This window comes from Convolutriloba macropyga, chromosome 6, assembly GCF_964194025.1.
Source record: "Convolutriloba macropyga chromosome 6, txConMacr16.3, whole genome shotgun sequence".
NCBI lineage: Eukaryota > Metazoa > Xenacoelomorpha > Acoela > Convolutidae > Convolutriloba > Convolutriloba macropyga.
Window position 1 is genome coordinate 6,260,421 of NC_134473.1, and position 24,740 is coordinate 6,285,160.

The window sequence follows — 24,740 nt, forward strand, 5'->3', positions numbered from 1 at the left end:
CACAGTGAAAGTAGTCGTGATATTTAAAATGGCATTGAGACCAATTAACCGTTATTGTAATTCTTGCACGAGTTTGTTACATTTCAGTTTTACCTGAATCTGATACTGAGTTATATGTCATTTTTGCGCTTATCACATCAACTTGAAAAGGCTCTGAACTTGAACAGGCACAGAGTGAAACTCTAAAGTAATCATATCTAATTTAGAGTTTCACTCTGTGCCTTTTCAAGTCCAGAGCCTTTTCAAGTTGATGTGATAAGCGCAAATTTGACATATAACTCAGTATCAGATTCAGTTAAAACTGAAATGTAACAAGCTCGGTGCAAGAATTACAATTACGGTTAATTGGTCTCAATGCCATTTTAAATATCACGACTACTTTCACTGTGTAAAAATCACAGCTAAAAAATGAATGATATTTGGGTGAAAATATTTTTTCTTACATATTTCACCCAAATATTTCCGAGGTTCTTACATAATTCTGCAATGAAACCTCAACCCGAATAAAGTACTAAATAACTGCATGATCTTAATAAAACAAAAAGCATTCTCGGATCCATTCCCACTCCCCCCCCCCCCCTCAGTCTAGTGGTCATATAAATTTTACACCCCCAGTAACTTTAACTTGAACGCTCTATTTTTTTCATCGCAAAAAGTCATTTTACAACACATAATTTGTTGTTTGTAATTTGTAAGATGGTGTCATAAAACCTCTCGGGGACAAAACAGAATAGATCCAACTTTTCATAATTTTTTTTCCCAGAAATCGATCCTGGATTTCCCAGTGAGTATTTGGTTCATCTTCCTGAATGAGTTGTGTGAGAGGTTCTCCTACTATGGAATGAAAGCCATCCTCACTCTCTACTTTGTGGAAGTGTTGATGTGGAATCACGAAACAGCTATCAGTGTGTACCACACGTTCGCCATGATGTGCTACCTCACTCCCATATTCGGGGCTATCATTGCTGACACCTGGTGGGGTAAATACAAGTGAGTACAAAATCATTTCATTAATTATTCTGCTTTTACCAAAAAGGTATTCGGTATATTTATAGGATTTCAACTACGGTAAACTAACGAAATTCTCTCCGTTTTTGGGTTTTCCCTTTGGGGAAGTGGTTTCCTAAAAGTTTAATAAATTGTTTAATAAATTGAAACTGTCCCACTCAGGTAGATTATATGACCCTCTATATACGGGTATTAATGATAACCTCATTTTATTGTATGCTGCAGAAAGCATTATTGATGTAAAAAAGCATTAGTTTGTTGACATAAGTTTGAATAAAAAGCATTAGCTGCCAGGAGGGGCTTATCATTTCTCGAACAGTGCATACCTGACGTTCATCATGGGCTTAAAAGTTTGGCGCGTTGATACGGTAACTCATATTAACCAGTTATGATGATAAAACATCTGGGATCTATTCTGTTTTGCCCACATATAAACTCAAATGGGTTTTTTTGTTCAGTCAATTTTGGCCGATCGATATATTCATCGTAGAGAATTGTGAGTGGTATCATTAAAAAGCTCGTCCAGCGTAGAATACGGAATTAAAAAGATTTTTTCGATTTTTCGTTTTTTACAGGGAGTTATCGAGGTTTAAAGTTTTGTGAAAGTTCGACTGTTTTTGTTCACATTTTCAGAGAACGGCAAAGTGTTGTTGTTACCGTTAGAGATAGAAGAGCGTTGCTAAATTGTTTGATTGTAGTTTTTTGGCTAAAATTCTTGATAAAATTTTCAAAATTCAAACTTTTTTCATCAAAAATGGCACAAAATATGCTTTTTTGGTCCACTTTGTTAAAGTTTGAAAGACTTAGTGACCGAAAAATCTTAACACAGACTCCCTAATCTCAAAAAGAGCACTAGCTGCAATTGCGCGCCGTATGAAAGTCCCCTGGAATTAAAACTTTCCAGTTTTTTGCAGATTTAACTCGATAATTTTTACAAAAAGCATCGTTTTTTGAATTCTTCTTCAATATTTGAAGAATTCCACTCAACAATTGTTCTAATTCGCAAACACTTGGAACACCTGGTCGGTGTGCTTGGCGCCCGACAAAATCAGGGAGAGGTTCGATAATATCATGGGTTCTTAGAAACAGAGACTTTTTGGTTTTTATTTTGATGCTGCCTTTCAAAATATTTTGCTATTGTTTTTTTTTAATGTTAATTACTGACAATATTTTTTGTTGATGACAGCACCAATTTATGACAGCACCAATTTATGACGGCTCCGTTGATGACAGCACCAATTTAAGTAAATTTGAGGCGGAATTCAAATATAGTTTGTTTTCAGAGAACCAAAGGGTTTTTATGGCTTTTAGAAAGAGTTTTATTAAAATTTAACTGAATTCTTGTCTTTTGCCTTCAATTGTTATTCTTTTGGCAGTCTGATTTTTAAGTTCAACCACTCATAGATCTAAATTTCTTCCTCAAGAAGTGAGAGTGAACTTTTTTCTTTTAATTCGGTTGTTACCTAATGTCTCAAATGTTATTGAATGTATTTGTTTTAAGGAAATTTCTGTGATTTTTCGAACACGTCAATTTTTTTATATTATTTTAGTCAATATTTTGCTTATTCCCAGTAAGTACAGGTCAACTTTTCCTCCTTGTAGAATACAAATTAATATTGTGGCCGATTGTTTTAACAGAAGGTTTTCTCGCTTTTGGAATAATCAGTTTTCATACAAAAATTTCAGATTTTTGTGCATAATTGTCCATTTTTGCTGTTGTTTTTGTTTCTTTTGTAAATTGTCACATTAATTGACAATCTAATTGTTAAATGGTTTACAACAATTGAAACTGAACATATTTTTTGTTTTCATAACATATGATTTGAAGGGCTGCGACACCGTTCTCTTGCAGAATTTGGTAGCGTTTTTTTTATTTTTGCCCTTTATTTGTGGTAATTTTTTTGTTGTCATATGCCAAATATTGTTTAATTAAAGGTCTCAGTGGCCAACTATAGATAAACAATTGTACTTCATAACTGATATCGTAAAAAGCTAATGGTTGTTTTGACTTTCAAATTAAATTTCTAAAAAAAGAGTAATAGTATTCTTCAGCTTATCCCTTTTTGTCCTGGTTTGCGTTTTTTCGACTTTTTCAATGTTGTATCATTTTCCTAAACTAGCCTAATTACTCAGAGCTTTTATGTTAGAGCTATTCTGTTTTGTTCAATCAAACAATAATTTTTCTGTTGTGTAAACGTTTTAAATGATGTCTTCCGGGCTTAGACATTTTGTTTCAGAAGAATTTTGTGAAGTTTTTTTACTTTTCAGATTTGTGGTTCTTTTTGTTGTCATTTTGTGATAGTCGTTTTATAAAAAGACGTTATGATGACCAAAGGAGACAGAAAAGAAGATGTTATATTCTCGCGGTTAATATGTTATAAATTTAATGGCTTCAAAACTGTGGTTTCGTAAATTTTTTTGTGAAACCTATTAGTTCAGCTTGTATTTAATGTTATTTTATAGTCTTATGTTTTAGTATCATTGAAACAATCATAATTAGTTTTCCTAGTAGTTGCAAGACAAACTGTCTATTCTTTTAGTCGAAAGCTTTTGTTGGCTATGAATTTTGAAAATATCTGTTTCTAATAAAAAAAGAGTACGATTTTTGAGATCTGAAAATTTTAATTCTGTTAAATTGTAGCTAAGCATCTCTATATACATTTCACATCATTTATCTATTGAAATACAATTTGCTCTTTATAACGGTTTTATTTTCCTCAAATAAATTATCTTCTTGGAACAACCAGTTTTCATAAAACCAATTTTCGTGATTTTTGCATTTTTGCCCCTTTTTTGTAGGTTTTTGTTTTCTTTTCATAGTATCACAATAATGGACGCCATTTGATTTACAAATGATGTCACCTGCAAAAAATGCAAACGAAGATTTTTTTTGTTTTTAGTGATCAGCTTAATATTTAATTGATTGGGGGACATCGTTTTCGTGCATAATTTTTCGTGAAAACTTTTCGTTTTTGCCTGTATTTGTCGTTTTTTTTGTAGTCGTAAGACATATACTGGATAATGAAAGCCCTCAGTCGCTCTCTTTTGAGGTATAAAAGACTCTCTGAATGATTTCATTTGATGCCTATTGTTTCTAATCAGTTCTAATTTAATTCTTTTTTTTAAAAGCGATGTTTTAATAAACGCATTGAGGAAAAGTCCCTTATTTTGTTCCTAAAAAGTACCGGTTAATCTTCTTTGTATAAATTTTATCTGATGCCATTTTGATTTGGTTATTAATGGTTTTCAAAAAATGAACAAGGAGTTATGGTCGTAATTAATATTTGTAACTAATTAATTTTTATTGCCGTCTATTCTGGTAGTCATATAATGGCAGCCATCAGATCTCATAGGCTCTCTAGAATAGATTGTTTTATTCTATTAGTAGTTTGTTGAACAATATGTTGATATGTTAATTTTTTTATCTCATTTGGTGGACTATTAAGTGAAAAATGTAGATGAGCGGGGTCGGAACTTAATGTGCGAACGCACATTACCGAGTCTCCTTGTTAGCATGAAATTTTTTATGACCCCCAGGCGCTCGTGCTTTTTTCTTACATAGTAACGTGCTATATAACAACAAATAATTTGTATCTGGGGTTCATAAAAAAGAAGGGGGAGCCCAAACAAAACAGATCCAATATCTGTTAAAAAGAAAACTAACGATCGAGCAGTGAGCCTCGAGTCAGTTACAGAGGTATGAGGTTAATAACTTTTAAAATATAGGGAAATTTTCCATTTGTGCCCTCCGGTACGTTACTGTTCCCCAATTACAGAGCACGTGTTATTAAACAGTAAATCGTTATGTAAAGTTTTGGCACGTGCTTCTGGGTTACAAATAATCTGCAACCACTGAGCCGGGGGGGGGGGGGGGGGGGCACAAACGGAAAAAATTCAAACACTGAACTGATTTTAACGAGCTCATCAAATCCTTCTTGTAACGAGCGTTAAAACCATATATACCATGGCGTGTTTTCTCTAAGTACTTAAGGAATCAAAGCAAACATGTATTCTCCTACTGGACCCATTTTTTCCGGCTCATGTGCTCGATCGCCTTTTTTTCCTGAATTCGACATCAAAACTTACAACAGGTAATACAGGATGCGTCCCAGATGTTTTTGGCATTATTTGGCTAGCCATTTTGCTCATTAACAACAATCTGAAAAAAATGACTGCATTCCTCTTCTTCATGGTGGAATATTGCAAAATTCTAGAAAACAAGCCCCCATACCTCAGAGACCGCTTTCGGGCCAGTGTTTCTGCTTTCCTTAACAAATTGCAACGTTCCGAATTGCAACATTTGTCTTTTTTCACAAGAAAAAAGTGTTCTTATTGAGTTGACACTGCCTTACAGCCAGAAACTTGAAAATTATGACACGTTACTGAAATTTGAGGTCATTCAATATTTTTGATTCAAAATATCTAAAACTATGAAATTATAGAGGAATAGAAGTGAAAGTAGTTGGGAACGGGAGTTTAATGGAATACTAGTGTATCTCTGGTGGACACTAGTGGAAATTCAACCCGTGGGACATATCTAGAAAACCACAAAGATTTTACAACCAGTTCTCAAGAATATGGAAGCAGAAAGGGTGCGTTTTGCCGGGTATTTTAAACTGTGGTAACAAAAGCCCTCAATACTGGCTTACTTGAATAGGGACAGAAAGGGACATTTTTGGGTAAAACATCTGATTAATTTTTAGTCTGCGATAATGAATACAAAAAATACTGAATCTTTTTTTACTTTCAGTCAAATTTCAGGGGTTAAGGTGGGTTAAAAACTAAACTCTCTTAATTACTTAAAATTTATTTATCATTATTTTAATGCATTTTAGAACGATAATTCTCTTCTCGCTGGTGTATGCAGTTGGTCACGTGGTTAAAGCTGTCTCAACAGTACCAGTGTGGTTCAACCATAATGAGATGGTGGCTGGAACAGTTATGGGACTCAGTCTGATAGCACTCGGCACTGGAGGAATCAAGCCATGTGTTTGTGCCTTCGGAGGGGACCAGATACCAAATGACAAGGTCTGTTGTTGCGACTCTAATTGAATAATCGCTTCAATTCATCTCAAATAAAGGTGGGAACTGCAGAGAAATCTGACGGGAATGAGTTAACTATTGAGTTCTCTTAGCAGCATTGTATTTGACCTGATCAGAATCTGAATCAGGCCTGGGACCTTCTCTCATTTTTCTCAATCAGGCCTGATCGTCTCTAGATATGGTTTCGGATTCAATTTACGCAATTTAACGTCTGGGAAATTGAGATGTACAAACTGAAAAAAAAATCGTTCATCAGGCCAGGCGACCTCGCAAAACTGGTCGAGAAACATTATGATAGCTGGACTATTTCTTCTCGTTCATCATTATGATATCGTTTAATGAAGCGAAACAACTTATACCGGCGAAGAATCATTTTAGGTTTGCCATACAAATTGTTTCTGACATCGCTCATATCTGAGGCTACGAGGACATTTTTCTGGTCAAGGTATAAGTTATTGGATAACAAACTAGCCAATAATTGCATTTCAAAAATTTCACCCAGTATCCGCCAACTTATAACTACAATTTCATGCCAAATTGCTCACGATCCTCAAAATCTAACAGAATTGAAAATCTAAGCAAAATTCAATCATAATTTTCGAAAAAAATTATTGTTGTTTTCTTAGCTGAAAATAAATCATCAATGACAGTTTACAAACTTCTCCAACAATCCTTTAATAAAAGTTTTGTAAATATTTTGTTAGTGGACCTTCATTGGACAGGGAATCAACCTTCATGTGGAATCAATATTGAGATACAAAGCCTTTTTAAAAAAAATACTTCATCATTTCTTGTTCACGATTGTTTATGGAAGGCAAACTAAACAAGCTATCTATTTCCGCAACTCCAGTAAAAAAAATCGGCTTCAAATGGGACAAAATTAGTCGCAAACTTGTGCAAACCAACAACGGTATACTCTCCTATATAAAATGCATGTTTGGCATTTCAACTTAGAGAAATGTCTCTGTATTTTTTTTGTTTCTGTTTGCTGTTTAGATCGCATGATATTATTCAGATTATAGTAACCATAAATTTTGAAGTCTGTACCAATATATTTACGCTATGTTTTTTGGCAGTTTTCCAGAATATTTTATTTATTATCACTATCAAATAGTGCTTTATTGGCGTTGTGAATGAATTTGTGAATTGTGTTTCAGCCTCTCCTGAAGGACATGTTTTTCTCGGTGTTCTACGTCAGTATCAACATAGGTGCTTTTGTCTCCATGGTAATCACTCCCATCCTCAGAGAAGACGTGCAATGCTTCGACAAAGACTGCTACACTCTCGCATTCGGAGTCAGTAACATTTTTTGCTCTTTTTTTCTTGAATTTGAATTGAAATTAACGGTGAATAGACAAAAGAGTCCGATCTAAACATAGAGTTAAACATATGCACACCAATTAACACAGGAACCACTTAAGTTATTCATATAATTGCAATTCATTGAACAAATATTAAGCTGATTACAACATAGTTTTAGCCAAAATGTTTTTTGAAACAACTTTTTGGTATAATCCTCGTTCATATCAATTAAAAACAAAACATTCAGAAAATTAACTCATAGGACTGTTTTGTCTAGGACTGTTTTGTCCGGACACGGAAATTAACCAGCAACAATCAATCAAAATAATTCGATAAAAACTGCCTGGAGGTACTACCAAAGAAACGTACATCTCATCACGTGGTAACCCAGGAAGACCTCATAGAGGAGAATTAAGATAGATACTACTTTTTATCTCAGCTCATTTCAGTCCAACATATTATATAAGAACCACAGAATTACCGAGTACTTACAGTTTTATGTATAGTTCCGGGCAGTTTATTATACTAGTTTTACACAAGGTGTGTAAACAACACAAAATTATTAATTACTTTGAAAATATTTTTATAATGGGATAAATTACGGCAAGCAGGCTTGTTTTCATCGCGTCTAGGAAATAAACCCACGCGTAAATAAACCACCATCCTAACACTGAACTTCGCTCTCAATACTTTTTTCTGTTGTGATAGTTTCACGTCAAGTCTCACGGGTTGCTAAGGCATGGCCATCGCCTGCGAAGCATGGCAAAATGCGCCAAATCGGCAACTCTTTAACTTTTAAGGGGGTTCATTTCATTGGGGAATTACTTCAATCTGAAACTGTTTTCCATAAATCAATTTTCTTCTCTCAAATCTTTTGTTTATGTTAATGCATTATATTGTAACTCCTAAAACTAGTTCTGATTATTAATTATCAATTAACAAATACAAAGCAGGTTATTCAACTTTTTTAGGTTCCAGCTGGGTTGTTCCTGGTAGCTACAGTGCTGTTCGTGATTGGGACTCCTCTTTACACGGCTAAGAAGGTAACAGGAGAGAGTATGATTGTGAGGGCGTTTGGGGCTATTGGCTCAGCTTTCAAAAACAGAGTACAGGGTGGGAAAAGACAGGAACACTTCCTTTATCACGCGTCTCCTAAATATGATGTAAGTGTCATTCAAATCTTTTTTCATAACCTGCTCAATTTCGTTCTCTTCACTCCGAAATATCATAATTGTTCCGACCCCTCTTGAGGGGGGAGGAACTATATACTCAAATGGGTTTTTTTTGTTCAGTCAATTTTGGCCGATCGATATATTCATCGTAGAGAGTTGAGACTGGTATCATTAGAAAGCTTGTCCAGCGTAGAATATGGAATTAAAAAGATTTTTTTGATTTTCGTTTTTGACAGGGAGATACCGAGGTTTAAACTTTCGAGAAAATAGAGTGAATTCCGCTGATTTCATTCTCCTTTTTTCGGAATTTTCGACGAAAATTTTGCCAATTTTGATAAAATTTAAAACAATTTTACAAAAAAATGTTGTTGATTTTACGTTTAAAGGCAAAATATATTGTCGGCTGTTTTAATTGAATTTTTTTGTCACAAATTTTGGCTAAATATTTCACAAATTCAGACTTTTTCATCAAAAACAGCACGAAATAAGTTTTTTAGTCCACTCTGATTAAATTTGCAGGACGTGCACACCCAAACACCACTAACACAATCTTTGTAGACTGAAAAAGGGGCTAATTCCACTTCAACTTCCGTTAAGAGTGCTCTATAAAAAAACTTTGCCGTTTTTTGCTAACTTTATTCGTTGATTATCAAAAACGCAGCATTTATGATTTTTTAACTAAATATCTATATAAATGACATTCCAAAAAAATTATTCCTAATTGACAACCATCATTAGTAGGACTAGTTATGTACCAATCTTGGACCGTTAAAATCCAAAAATAATTCGGATTGTCGTCAGTCGGTTTTTTACAAAAAAAATTCGATCTTTTTTATGTTAATTAAATAATAGAACATTTCAAATCAAAGTTCACTAGTGATAGGTCCTATTGGCTTCCTAATTACCTCGGAATTAATTTATCCAGTTAATTGTTTGAAAGCTTATGGTCGTTTTGACTTTCGAAATCTTTAAATTTTAAATGAAAAATGGCTTATTGAATTTTGCCTCCATTTTTCTCTTACTTTGGTCAACTTGTAGCTTCGTGTCAGCAATGTGCAAAGAGTGCTCGTTCTTTCTGCTGGAGACAAATTTGACCTTTATTGCAGTTTTACGCCTTAAGTTATGGTGTTCTGGTTTTGATACTACTAGGTTTGACACTTTTTTTAATTTTAAGGTATTTGCCCATTTTTCATGTTTTCTAGTTTTGTCAAATTATCACGTTATTGTCAGTTCACATAACACATTTTTCAGTTTCAAAATAACGCACTATTGATAATATTTAAATCCTCAAAGATATAGATTGCGGTTCTTTACCGCTTTGACAGTACTTTCTCGAAGAATTTAATTCAATTTTTTAATGTTGTCTTTAACTGTCGTTTTTACTTTGTCTTTTTAGTCATATTTAATTTCCTGTTCATTAACCCGGTTTGATTGGCTTTTCCTGGAAGAGTAGATGAGCCGATGTTCTGATATTAGAAGATAGATAATGGCTTTCAAGACTTTGAAAACAATTGTTTTCCTAAATGAAAAAAAAAACCGTTCAATTTCGCAATTTTGTTCCTTTTATTGTCTGTTTGTTACCGGGTCTCTTAATTAATGTTTTAAGATGACATTATTTTTTTAGGAGAAGGTGTCAAAGGGATTGGTGTCACAAAATCTAATGTTTTTAAAGAATTCGTTATGACTTTATTGGCTTCGACAATGGTTTTTCACACAAAAAAAAAGTAAATTATTTTTTGATTTTTGTCATATTTGACGTTATTTTTATAGACATCAGACTTGTTCTGGATAATTGCAGGTCTTGAGGGCTTCCTTTGGAAGAATAAACGAACCTATTCATTTTTTTCAATTTGTAATTAATGGCTTTCATGTCTTTGGAAAAAAATTTTTTCGATAAAAACAAGTATTACGTAATCTTGCCTTTTTTCTTTTTGGTCTAATTGTTGCCTAGTTTCAGATAATTGTTACCTAGTTTCATTAATGAGAGGTCACATAATACATTTCAAGGGAAGGTGTCAAAAGGGATTCGTGTCACAAAATCTAATGTATTAGGAGAATTCGTTATGACTTTACTGGCTTCCACACGGGTTTTTCACAAAAAAATAAACGAATTTTTGATTTTTGTCATATTTGACGCTCTTTTTGTAGACGTAAGACACATTCTGGAAAATTGCAGGTCTCAAGGGCTTCCTTTCGAATTTTAATTTTTCTATTTGAATTAATGACTTTTATGTCTTTGGAAATAAATTTTATTCGAAAAAGAAACAAGTATTATATAGTTTTTGCATTTTTTTCATTTTTGTCTAATTGTTGCATATTTTCAATAAAGAACGGCCACATAATACATTATCGGTGTTCGACGAAGGTGCAATCAAACATAATTTTTGGAGCCAAAGTATGGCTTTACGGCTTCCAAAGCATTTTCTGGCAAGTTTTAATTGATTTTTAGGTTGTTGTCTATTTGTTGTTCTTTTTGTAGCTCCACAAAAATTGAATACCAAGAGTCCTTAATTCCCGTCTATAGAAGCATTGGTAATTGTAAACCTATGGGATATTTTGGTTGATTCCTAATGGTTTTCATTACTTTGAAATTAATTGTTTTTTTAAAAAATATTCAGCGAATTTTCTAACTTCAAAGTTTCGGTTCTTTTTTGTCTAATTGTTACCAAGCTTGATTATGAACTGGAGAATAGCCATTTTTTTCTGGTAAATTACAAGTTTTTTTTGTTTAATTTCAGTTTTATTTGACGCTATTTTGGCTTTGTTATTACGTTTTGTTTTTTAAATTGGACATAAATTTTCTGATGTAATTAATGTTTGTTGTTGTTGTTTGATTTTGGCGTTCGTCTTTGCTCGCTTTCTTAATATCGGCATATCTCATCAATCTAATGCATCATTTCTATTCCACTGAAATATTTGATTTGGAGGCTATCTTTTCGTTCATACACCAGTTTTTTTTGAAAAATACTTGAATTTTTTGTGTTTTTCCATCTTTTCATCATTTTGTAGACCATTATGCCAAAATTGTGGATGAGCGGGGTCGGAACCTTATGTGCGATCGCACATTACCGAGCCGCCTTGTTATTTTACAAGTTTTCATATAAATTCTAAAAATTTGACAATTCTTATCCTGGGTGGTTTTGCATAGACGCCATAATATGAAATTGTAATTTTATAACTTTTTGAATTATTGGGTCAACTCTGGATGTTTAACATCGGACCCATAAAGTTCCGGCGACTCAACTACCAAAACAATTCAGAATCGTTGAGAAGCGTTTCTCGGCAGAGATTTGTGTCAATTACAACATCGGATCATTGCTAAACATACTCTTGAACCAACGGGACCAATTACGTCAGAGCATGATTGCGCTTTTTTCTGACATTAGAAAAGTGATAAAACTGCTCCCCACTAACCAGCGGTTTATTACTGATGCTGTTGAAAGCGAGTTTGGTGAAGGCAACAAAGTTTTTCTCTATCCAATACTCTAGATAAATCCTTTCTCGGCGGCGCTGCAGTTCACGATGCGTGTTTTTGGGACTAATGTGAAAACTATGGACAATATTATGGATGATTAGAAAACAGTTGAACAGCAATAAAACAAAAACTGCGGCTAAACAACAGTGCGAACAATCAAACCGTTATAGGAAAAAATGAAGATCTTGCTAGATAAAGTTTATTGGTCTGACTAGCGGCCACCGCAATTTTTCAAATTCTCTTTGCAAATATCATTCCTTATTTTAAACAGTGTGTAAATGAAATTGCAAATTTCTGCAAACATGACCTTAGGTTTGAAATAGGGCAGTTTGAAATTGTGCTCAGTTTGAAATAGGGCAGTTTGAAACAGGGCAGGCTTGAAATAGGGCTCAAATAACAGAACAGGATTCTTGATCCTAAAAAGAGACAAAAATCTGAATAAATGCTATTGCTAGGTCGTGTCATATTGCTCGTAACATTGTTAAACTTGATTGGAAGATCAAGACAATTGAAGAGATGTTCCTCCACTGACAGGAGATAACCAAGACTCAACTGATTATTCTTGACAACTCAAAAAATAATTGGCGAATCTAACGCAATTGGATGCTTAACTTCAAAATCAAATCACACTTACGTAATGGTTTCGTCCCACTCTGCTTGAAGTCACTGAGAATTTCGAAGTGACTTCTGCAGAGTCAGGTAACCCGTGTCCGGACAAAACAGTCCCAGACAAAACGGTCCCAAACAAAACAGTCCCAGACAAAACAGTCCCAAACAAAACAGTCCCAAACAAAACAGTCCCAGACAAAACAGTCCAAAATTGCAAAATATTCCCAGACAAAACAGTCCCAAACAAAATAGTCCCAAATAAAATATTGATACAATTGTTAATATAATCTTCAAACAATTAACAAACATAATCTATAAGTTAAGCTTCGAATGCATTGTTTTATACGAATTCGGACCATGCTTTCGGACCATGCTTAAATTCGGACCATGCTTAAAAACACGAAATGCGCACGATCTAAAATGACGAAAGTCGAGGGAAGTCAACTTCTGGCTAAGTATCAACTTCTGGCATTTTAACTTCTGCCACTGCAGACTTTCGCCATTTTAAAATGTGCACGTGGATGTTTTAATTGAATTTGAACTAGGACTAAAGATAAAACCATAGGAAACCCTGCTGCACCAATTAACCGTTATTGAGACTGTTCTTTTAAGCTCTAAGAAACCCCCTGGAGACTACCCGTGTCGAAATTACCCCAACTGATCGCCCCAAAACTGATGTAAGAGTAGGGGGGTAATTTTTTATGTGGGGTAAAACGATGTAAGATTACAAGGGGGGTAATGGTGGGATATTTTGATTTATAGTTGCCCCTATAGCGGCCACTGGAAACTCCTATTTGTTCCCCCTAATCAGAACGAGATTTTGGTGACGCGATAGGTTCCGTTGCATCTTTTGCTCAAGTTTCATTTGAATAATTGCATAATTTACCACCTGATAATAATGGAATTTGACATGTTGAGATCTGTTCTGCAAGCATTCTTAGATAGCATTTTTATTAGTAGTTGCACATCTTATCACTTCCTTACCCCCCCCCCCCCCCCCCAAAAAAAAAGCTTAGTGACTATTTAGTTTTAGGCTTCTTCCGCACCGTATGATCAAATCTTAGATCCGAATATGGTTACTTCACAGAGTTCGTAACTGTTCGATCTGTTTCAATTTCAGCGTCACTTTCTGGATGAGTTGATACAACTGGGTCGAATCTTCGTCATGACGATGCCGACTGCAATCTTCTTCATGGGTTTCGACCAGCAGGGTTCCACCTGGACTATCCAGGCACAGCAGATGGATGGCAAACTGGGTTTCATCACCCTGTACCCTGACCAGATGCAGTTCTTCAACTCTCTCCTTGTCATTATTCTAGTGCCAATCACTTACAACATTGTGTACCCTCTACTTGCTAAGTGCCATATCATGCGGACGTTAGTTTTATTCTCGTTTAATCTCTTAGCCAATTACATCCACAGAATAGACAAATAGGAGCCTTCGTATCCTATTTTTACCTATGAGAACGAACAGCCACAATTTAAAGATTATTATATTAATAGCAATACTGATTAGTTTATTTAACATTATAAAGCATGCATGCTTTAAAATGTTAAATAAACTAATCAGTATTGCTATCAATATAATAATCTGTAAAAATAGAATGGTTACCGAATCATAATGCGATTCATGTCAGAAATTTTTTGTTCTATGATGAATCGGGTTTTTCCATTATAGCGCGCACGAAATTATAGCCCCCGTTATGCTATATTTACGGTAATTGCGATAATTGGGGGATGATACGTTTTTAACGAATATTATGCATTTGCGGAAAATATGCCTGTTTAATCATACCTAAAAGATTTCCGTAGTCTTTCCCCTCAGTTTCAAAGTGATTTCAAAAATGGGAACTCGATTTTGGCTGAGATCAATTTCAAAAGACAAGACTCATAGCGCCTCTCAATGTCTGTGAATTGAGGTTTTATGAGTTCACTCTCAACAACTTGAAAACTGGAATTTTTCTGCATTATCTCTGAATCAGAACAAAATTCATAGATCTAATTTGCTGTTTCAGACGACTGCAGAAGATGAGTGTGGGAATGCTGCTAGCCTGTGGTGCATTTGTCATGGCTGCCATGTTGCAATTCAAAATAGATGTAAGTTTACAAACCTTCATCCAGTACTGATTCAGTGTGTCTCAAGACTGCATTTTATACTGTGATCATTGTCTGATCATAACAATTAGTTCTCTCAAGTTGTCAAATTTCAGCGAGTTTTGACCCACCAACCATGTTTAGCCGGATTTTATTACAAAAAAAAACTATTTCGGGAATATAGGTAATAGTCACCCGGGTCGAGGAATACTTTGAGAAAAGTTTTTATATTGGTAAAACAAAATAAAAGTTGGCTACTTTTGCCCACGCGCAAAGAAGTTACGTAATATTGTGGAAAGTAGGTCCTTTGTAGCCTAGTTTCTGAAAAGTCTTCTATTACTGTTTTACGGGAACGAGTAACAAAGCGGTGCAAATCATATAATAATTCTTAGCAAACTTTAGGTAACTAATTTCCAAAAAATCTAATCTAGGAGATCTAGAGTGTAACTTAAGGTGTCAAGACAAATTACAGAATTCTAATTTACCCAATACCATTTTGCACAATGGCATTATACACAACCTGTCTTTTTACCCAATGCCAACAAACTATTTTGCGCTTATTTAAAATCAGATCAATTAAGAACCAAAGTAAACATTTGAAAGTGCTTACAGCTCTTAGGTTCGTACAGCTCTTATTTTAGTTAGAAGTCGACAAACAATTTCAGTGGAGCCAATAAAAAGCCGACAGTTTGAGTAAATATTTGAAACATCTTGTATTCTACAGTTGCAATTAAAAAATTATTTACTTCGGACAGGTAGAAGACGAACCTTTACAAAAACTTGCTTAAATTAGGTTATGTTTTTGAATAAATAGTTTTTTTGTAAAATTGTGAAAAAATATAACAGCCGGAATTTTCTGATTTAATTAGACAAAACGATGACAACCCTTACTTTTTTTTCTGGATTGTCGGTTTGTTCGGTCTTTAAACGTAACAAACCGTGGGCATGTTCGGACTCTTGGATTTGGGATGTTTAGTTCTTTAAGTCAGTTTTTTGTCGTTATGTTTGGTTTTAAAGGTAAGAAACAGTTGACGATGTCGGTTTCAAACCACAAGAAATCATGAGAAAATAGCTTATGTATTCGATTTCTCATGATAATATCAAGACTCAGTGAGTGTGATTTGCCATTATTGAATTGAATACCCATCAATGTTCAACATTTCTGTTAAATTTTCTTCTTGAAAAACTAACAAAAAGTTAATTTTTGGTTAACTAGTTTTATAGATGGTGGAAGGTGAAATTAACCAATTTTCACTGTTTTCAAAGAAATTGTTTGCAAGAGTACGTTTGATACAAATAATCTCTTACGTTTAAAACCAAACGTACCGAATCTAAGAAACCAAACATGATGAATCCAAGCAACATAAACATACCAAAGATTGTCTACCGCTTAAAACTGGACATACCATATCTAAGCAACCAAACATACCCAGTCTAGGAAACGGAATATACAGAAGATTTTTTTACGTTCAAAAACCGAACCTACGGAAATTAAGAAACCAATCAAGACGAGTCTACGAGATGAAACATGAAGTCGAATCATTACGATTGAAATCAAACATACCGATCTAAGAAACCAAACACCGAATCTAAGAAACCGAGAACACCGACAGACAATTAATTCATGCATAGAAAATATTAAGTCTGCAATTGAATAAGATAATGCGTTTGAAAATGTGATGAAAACCAGGATCTTGATGTCGGAGACATGTATATAAATTTTTAATTTGGAAAGGCGATCTTGAGGTTTTGCATTTAGCGCGTCCAGCTGGCCATGCATTGCGCGCCTTGACTATGCCTTGAGATTTTACATGAAACTATCACAACCGAACAAACTATCACGACTGAAGTTTAATGCTAACATAAGGTTTTATTTCGGTGGATTTTTATTCCCAATGTGTTTATTTTGTGGAAGTTTATTATTAGACCAGTGTATTTTTTATGTTTTGTATTATTGTTGCAAATCATATTTTGTTCTAGACAACTAGAGAGGTAGTAATGCTTATAATTTTGAGAAATCAGATTCTCATTCCGTTTATTGATTATATTACGATTGCGAACCAAACACTTCAGCAATTTCTTGTTTATTGTTTGTTATACAAATTATTCATGTTGTCAGTATGCGTGTCGTGAACAAATGATTTTGGAATGCTTCTATGCGGCCGCTAAGTTTTTAGCATTGGGTAGATTGTATTATTAATTTTAGTGCTGCGGAGGGAAACACAAAAAAAACAAAATAGTTTTTTTTTGGTATGGTGTTCTACTGGCTTTCTTTCAGTGTAATTCAAATTGAAACTGAGTCCTTTGAAGATGAGGAAAAGGCTAAATTACGTTTCTGTCGCTGAAATTATCTCACTTTTTTGTCGTTCAAATTTAGTGGGTTTCAAGCGCTTGCTTTAATATTTGAACAACTCTTGTTAAGATATAAATATTAGCATTCGCTTAACTCAGACGAAAATCTGAATAAATGAAGAAACTTGGCTTGTTTCTGTGTATAAGACTATCTTGTTCCACCACTCTTTTCTCTCCACTGTTCTCGCCACGCTATATGAAAAATGGCGAGAAAAAGTGGGGGGGGGGGGGGGGGGAGGGAGGGGTGAGGAGTGTGTATTCTATTTAAGGTTATGCAAGTGTTATAACTGAAACTGGAGTTGATTAAAGAAATCATCACACGGCGGTTGTTATCTTATCACCTTTATAAAGTTATTCGACAATTCAGCCCCGACTCGTTGTTTGCAACTTCTGCTTGACAATAACAACCGAGTGGTAACATTCACCTCGCCGTTTTTTCCCACCACTGCTGCGAAGAGTGACGAGAGAGAAGTTGTGAGAAGAAAAGGCCTAATAAGCTTGATAGAGACGTGTATTTTTTACGACTGTTGTAATCCCAATGAGAGTTGGAATCTATTTTGTTTCGGCCCCCCAGTGTTTTTTATGACCCCCAGTTACAAATTATATGTTGGGGTCTTTCCCATTATAGCCCCCCCCCAGCTTAGTGGTCAGATAACCTATAGCCCCCCCAATCATGGTAAATATACCATAATGGGGGGGGCTATATTTTCATGGGGGGGCTATAATGGGAAAGACCCATATGTTGTTATATAGCACGTTACTATGTATGAAAATAGCACGTGCGCCTGGGGGTCATAAAAAATTTCTGCTCACTAAGCTGGGGGGGGGGGGACGAAGCAGAATAGATCCGAGAGTTGATTGAACATAAGGATCGATTCTGTCAGTATTTTTATGACCCCCAGTTACAAATTATGTGTTGTTATATAGCAAGTCACTATGTAAAAATAATGTACCTGCGCCTGGGGGTCATGAAACATATCCTCCAACTAAACTGGGGGGGGGGGGGCAGCAGGGCAGCATAGATCCGACCATAATACTAAACTCATTATTCACTGCTTTAAATTAAAGCTTCAAACTTTGCCATTTTGTAGCTTTTGCTTTTGTTGGGAATTTTGTCATTCCTGACCTCTATCATGGGATGAACAAAAAACTGAACTGCTTTTTTCTGGCTTCGTTGCAAAAATTGATCAGTGTCTACTAAGTTACATATTGAGAACTCGCGGAAAAAAGTGAAGTACCCGCCGCTTGAAAGACTATGGTTTTTTAGCAGTTTAGAGGTTTTACCCCCCCCCCCTCGCCACTAAAATCGAGCTGCTGTGAAAGGTATTCATGTTAATGGGGGTTGTTGGGTTGGGCTACGTTCTGGCCCCCATCTTAACTCGTGTTGGCTGATAACCGTTTCACATTTGGCTACAAGAATTTATGGATCCAGCTATTATAGAATGTTTACCTTTAAAGTGTTAATTAAATCTGTTACACGTTTGATAACTTTCATTTTTTCTAGAGTACACTTCCTTTTACCCGCCTGACGAGTAAGGAGGCCTCTCTGTGGGCTGTCAACACCCTCCCCTGTCACATGGACATCCGATTCCACCAAGACGGACACTTCAAAGAGGAGATCCGAGTTCCTCACCAGGTAATTCTGAATCCATCTTTAGACTGGTGTCAGGACAGTTTGCCCAATTCCATTTTACCCAATGTCATTTTACCCAAGGTCATTTCCCCAAGGTCAATTTTATTTTACCCTTTTGTTAAAATTAGCAGAACGACCATTTGGCCAACTATATAGTTAAATGGCCCATGGGACTTGGTATGAAACTATCACAACCGAACATCGGATAAATGAAAGAAAGAATCAACGAGCATTGGGTAAGTTGGCATTGGGTAAAATGGAATTGGGTAAAACTGCATAGGGTAAAATGGAATTGAGTAAGTTGTCATGTAGCCCTTTAGACTAATGTGTTTTTCTTCTGCGTACCAAACTCCAAGTTTAAATTGGGGGCAACTGGATCTTCAAGTCTTGCTTCCCGGTGCTAGGACAATAGATCGAAAGACAACAGATCAAAAGCAAAAATTGGGACAATAGATTGAAAATTAAATAATTCAAGTTGCGTAGCGGCCAATCAGATTTAAGCGCTAATTTATTATACACCATATAACATGTTCTATTGTGATTTTTTGTTCGGTTGTTATAGTTTCATATCAAGTCCCACGGGCCGCTAAGGCATGGCCGTAAAGTGATAATTATATTGAAGCTCGCAAATAATGCTTAATTTCAACCAATAAGAACAGAGATTAATTTTCGATCTATTGTCACAATTTTTCTGTTTTCGATCTGTTGTCCTTTCGATCTATTGTCCGGTCACCTTGCTTCCACTTGACAATTGCTTGACAATTGCTTTTTAATGCAAATATTAGTGGGGTAAAGCTTTAGCGCTCAACAGACACTGTGGATAGGAGGGTATAGCAGAATTCTACACAGCATTTTTGCGATGTTCTTACATTTGCTAAGATTTGACAAGTCATAATTGACAATATGAACTTAAGCGAAGTCAATAATAACAAAAACAATAATGAATAAAGCCAAACTTGATTTCTTTAACTTGGTAAACCCATCTATGGGGTATCTGGGGTTTAATATTGATGATTAGGTTTCATCGTGTGAATCTTCGAAAGGTGACCATCAGTGTGGATAAAGTTTATATCGGAAAATTGACGTCGATTCATTTATCAAAACAGTGCGTAGATCAGCATTGAATTTGGCTAGATAAACAAAAGGATCGTAACCATCAGTATCTGACCTCTTTAATGACGAGGTTCAATTGGCTATGCGAGTGACCAAAATTATTTTGATAATTGTTATGACTAATATCTTTCTGGCTGTAAAAAATTTTATTGCTAAGCCTCATTTTTGTTCTGTGATATCCCTTTTTGATTTCCCAATAATCCTCAGCATTTATAGGCGTTTTACCGTTGATTGTTTTATTTAGAATAATGATATCTTCAAAACAAAAAAAATAGATATAGATCATGCAAGCATTATCAACCTCATTTCAACCACGAAATCAAATCACCAAAATATTTATTTCATTTCGTATATAGTATTTTTCATAATTTTTGAACTCTCTCAAGTTTGAATTCTCTCAGCACAATTGTTACTATGAAACCAATATTATTTTTCTGAAATATGTGTGAATTGTTACCATTAATTGGATGTAATTTCCGCGGTTTAAAGTAAATGTGAATAGCAATTACGTAAAATACACATTTTGCCAATATTAGTTTCAAAATATTCCATGTCTCAATTGCAATGCGGCGAATTGAACGTATGTAATAATCACAGACCCTCAAAATCGATAATTCTTTGCAATGAGGAGCAAAGGTATAAGCGATAAAGATTTCGATTGAAACCGGAACATCTAAGCTAGATTATAGATCAATTTCATAAGTTTAAACTGTATACCATCAGAAGAAACTTTTTAAAACATATTAATCTTTCATTTTTCAATAATTCTCAGCATGCAGCGTTAACCATGCGGTTATTTTAAGACAAATCTTTCCGATTTTTTAAAAATAAAATGCAAATTTAATTATAATTATAAAAACCAACATCATAAATTTAGTCTTTCTGATTTCAGAACCTGATAAGATACGTGTACCACGAAAATGCGGAGGTACTGATGCAATTCACGCCAGGTGAGAACTGCAGTCTTTACTTTGAGAATGCAGACCCATTCAACATAACAAAGTCAAACTCAGTCTCAGAGAGGACTTCCTACTTCTACTTCTACACAGATGAACAGTTCAAAAGTATACTCTACGAACAACAGGTAATTTTTAAAAATAGGGGGGATTAATTTCCTTTTACCATTTGACGACACTAAAGTCTCTAATTTTGTGCATATCTCTTATATTAGGCACATGGAAACAAAACAATTGATTAAAATTCGTACGGTCTTTATAGTGTCAACAAACATTAGCAAATCTGCCTGTACGGAGTACCTCTTGAACGAAGTATTGCTGCAATACTCATTTTATGCAATATTTTTTCTTAACCGTTTTTCCAGAAAGCTCTTCTGATATCACGTCACAATGGTCTTTTTCATGCTTGACTCGTAAACCCCTCCTTGATCACACTTTTCTTTCGAGGCTACAGCCCCCCATCGAATATTAATTTTGAAAAAGCTCCATTAGGGCTTTTTTCTTGTAGAGCAAATATGTCTCATAAAAATGACAGTCCGAATCTAACCCAAAAAGTCTAGTAGTCTATTAAAAAGCTGGCAGTCGATCTCTCAATCTTATTTATTTAGTTGTTTCAATTCATGGTAGGCCACAAGCGTCTATCGCGGCTAATTTCCGGCAATCTGCCAGCTGTGTTTATTATTACTATTTGGTATATGTCTTTTAACAGCCTATCGTTTGTCAAACTCACTGCTACCACGGAAGATCTTGCACGAATATTAAGAAAACCGGCGGTCATGCATGATCCTGCAACATTTTTGAAAAATCTTGCACAAGCCTTGTCGATAGATAGTAGAGCAAGATCCTGTGTTGCAGGGATAAGCAGTGACCGACAATTGTACTTACTATCAGATAAGAATTGGATTCGAAGACAAAATTGACAAGGAGGCTCGCTAATGTGCCCTGGCACATAATGTTCCGACCCATTCAACTACGTTTTTGGCTTGATTGTGAACCAAATGCGGAAAAGATAGAAAACCGTCAAAAAAATCATCTTTTATTATTCGAACTTAATCGGTGGATCCAAGTAAAAAATTGCTTTAAGCTCTAAGCGCTGTAAACATTCAAAAACGTATTGAGAAAAATTATGAAAACTCGAAGTATCAACGCAACAAAACCATTATTTAAAAAAATGAAACAGCAATGAAAACTTAAGTATCATTCACTTGAGAAAAACACTACGGCCTCTCCTTTTGCTAAGGTTATGCTAAAAGGTTGCAAAAATAAGTTGAAAAGTGGTAAATCTGAGAAAAAACAATTATTTTTTAAATAATTTTTTTAAAACCTTATGACAAAACAACAGAAAGCTTTCAAATAAAAAAGATAAATGATTTAATTTCTTAGTGCTTAATAAACCAATCGTGCGAATGATTTCTGAGACTTAATCAAAAGAGTACACATTGACACTGAATACATGAAGAACTCAAAAATTCGAGAATAAATTTATATAAAAAGATGTTGAAGACAGAAGACCATACGCTTTTTAATGTATGTTTCACGATACTCTTTTGTATGTTTTGTGGCATCACTTTGCTCCTTAACTAGACAAAAACTACTCGTTCTTGTGCAATTTCAATACAATGTTGCAGATTTTATAAACATAGCTTGATACCTTATACCAAAAAATACTATATCAAAAATACATGGCTAATTTTGGTTACTTATCGATTTACAATTTTTATGGTTATTTTGGTTGTATAAAATTAAATCAGTGGACAATTTGTTCAATATTTCTTCTGACACAAAACAGACTTTTAATTAATAGGCCCAGTCATAAGACTGGAAAAAGAACATCAAATGCTAGCAAAACTAGAGAAATCACTAAAAATTTAAGACAACAATATGTCTTAGACATTAAGAACGTAAGCTTTACTCACCATACCAAATTTTGTGTTAATGGAGTTTTCTGCAACATAAAGTGACATCGTATTAAGTTAATCTCTATATGAACAAAAAGACTTTCTTGTAATTGAGGTGAAAAATGGAAAATGCTAAACAAATTCAAAAAAGACGAACCCAAAATGCAATCTGAAAAATTTTTCCTTGCAAAAGTCGTCGATGAGACCACAACTGGCCTCGGTATTGCCGCGTGACTCCTTTAAAACACAGTTTTGTTTTAAAATTGCTGATTAATTTTTTGGCAAACGAAAATCCTAATATATCAAAATTAATTTCTTTTTAATTGTGGGATTAAATTACCAAAAGACTGCAAAAATGATATTTCTAGATAACTTTTTTAAGAATTGGAGGTACAATTAGCCCATATACGAGTAAAAAAAGACTGTGTCAGCATCTTATTTGTCTGCGCTACCGGTCAAACTGGAAAAAGTGGGCCAAATAGGCATAATTTAAGCCATTCTTAATGAAAAAAAAAGAGGAAAAAAGCAGCCGAATTTTCAAAGACTTAGCCTAAAATTTTGACAAAACAGTTATTTCAAGCAATTCATCGACTCTATTCTATCTCTAAGCGTAAACGCAATGAGACTATCGTTATAAACTCTATCAAATTCGAAGAATAATTGACCAAAATTTATGCAAAAGCTACAAAAAATGTGAACAAAACAAAAGAAGTTAGGTTAACGTTCACAAATCTTTAAAACTCCGAAACTCCTCGGAAAAAGCGGAACTCAACAAAAAAGATCTTTAAATTGAAATTCTATGACTAACAAGCTGTCTAATGATACCACTCACAACCATGTACGATGAATGAATCGATCGGCCAAAATTGACTAAATTTGGTTGGAACAATAAATGTTAAATAAGAAATTTAACGGAAGAAATATATTGAATAAATGAAGAGAAGTTATGCATATGTTGCAGTAATTTTCAACAAGTTCGCAAAATGTTAGAATATCAAAATCAAAACTGCGATAGCTCCAAAAACTGTTACAATAACTAATGAGATCTATTAATTAACAGAAACGTGAGCATAAAATTTAATAGAACCTTCGATGAAACGCGAAAGCGAGAGAAAAGTTTTGGTAACGTTGTGTTTATTTGTAATCCTAGAATCAAGTATTATCCGAATGCTCAATTTAAACCTGTATATGTTTGATATCCTTTTGAATTATCAGTGCTATCATCTGCTAGCAGATCTGTGTGTCATAATATTTCAGTACTGAATTATAGTTTCTATTATGATTTTTATTTTGACCAGGGTTCTGATCATGACACTTATTAGAAATTTCATAGTAAAATTCTGAATTTCATATGAACATAATGAACTTCAATTCTGTATTTGCCACTGACATTATTAACTTTTTGTCTGCTTTTGAACTCAACAGGATGAAAAATTGATTAAGGACTCAAAACTTGTAAGATTCGTGCAACACGATTCAAAGCTTGCATTTTTTGCGAGTTATGAATCTTGGCTAAAATATGAAAATATGTTCTGCTGCTGTAAAAAGTATCTTAAGAGCGTTTAAAAGTTTGTATTTTTAGGATAACAGCGCGGAAAGTTCACCCAGTTCTGCCGACTGCTACTTCTCGTAAGTTCATTCACATAACATGAAGAAACTCACTCACCCCCCCCCCCCCCCCAACCGGTACTGTCAATAGCAATTAGCAATTAAAACACACAAGCAATTTTTAAAACGCCCAAAAGCGCAGGTAAAATGATATAAAATTCATGGTACACTTACCTGAACTGCGCAATATTTTTTGTCATTCCTGCACGCTGTCTGCAAGGCACCTGCACGTACTGCAATTGCCTGTAAATTTACCTGAAAATTTCCATGCAGTCTTCCTGTACAATTTGCGTGCAATTTAATTTACCCACCTGCACAACAGAAAAATGAAGTAAAATTACTGGCATATTTAAATAAAATTTTCATGCAATTAACCTGGATGCGATGGAGGTAAACAATTTTGAGCAAAATTAAACTAGTAAATGCGTTGCCTGCACACCACCTTTCATCACAATGTGCAGGCGAGTTTACCTATAC

At 34.6% G+C, this 24,740-nt stretch overlaps 1 protein-coding gene across 2 annotated transcripts in view; it reads left to right on the top strand.

Moving 5' to 3' along the window:
* Positions 1 to 24,740, top strand: part of LOC142341452 (solute carrier family 15 member 2-like) — a 46,369-nt gene that overhangs the window by 16,017 nt on the left and 5,612 nt on the right. For both annotated transcript variants that reach the window (XM_075392405.1, XM_075392406.1), the window contains exons 3-11: positions 764 to 990; positions 5,844 to 6,036; positions 7,209 to 7,346; positions 8,325 to 8,516; positions 13,730 to 13,986; positions 14,625 to 14,706; positions 18,560 to 18,691; positions 20,694 to 20,885; positions 24,238 to 24,284. In XM_075392405.1, the coding sequence (XP_075248520.1) occupies positions 764 to 990; positions 5,844 to 6,036; positions 7,209 to 7,346; positions 8,325 to 8,516; positions 13,730 to 13,986; positions 14,625 to 14,706; positions 18,560 to 18,691; positions 20,694 to 20,885; positions 24,238 to 24,284 (1,460 nt within the window). The remainder of the gene's footprint in view (positions 1 to 763; positions 991 to 5,843; positions 6,037 to 7,208; positions 7,347 to 8,324; positions 8,517 to 13,729; positions 13,987 to 14,624; positions 14,707 to 18,559; positions 18,692 to 20,693; positions 20,886 to 24,237; positions 24,285 to 24,740) is intronic.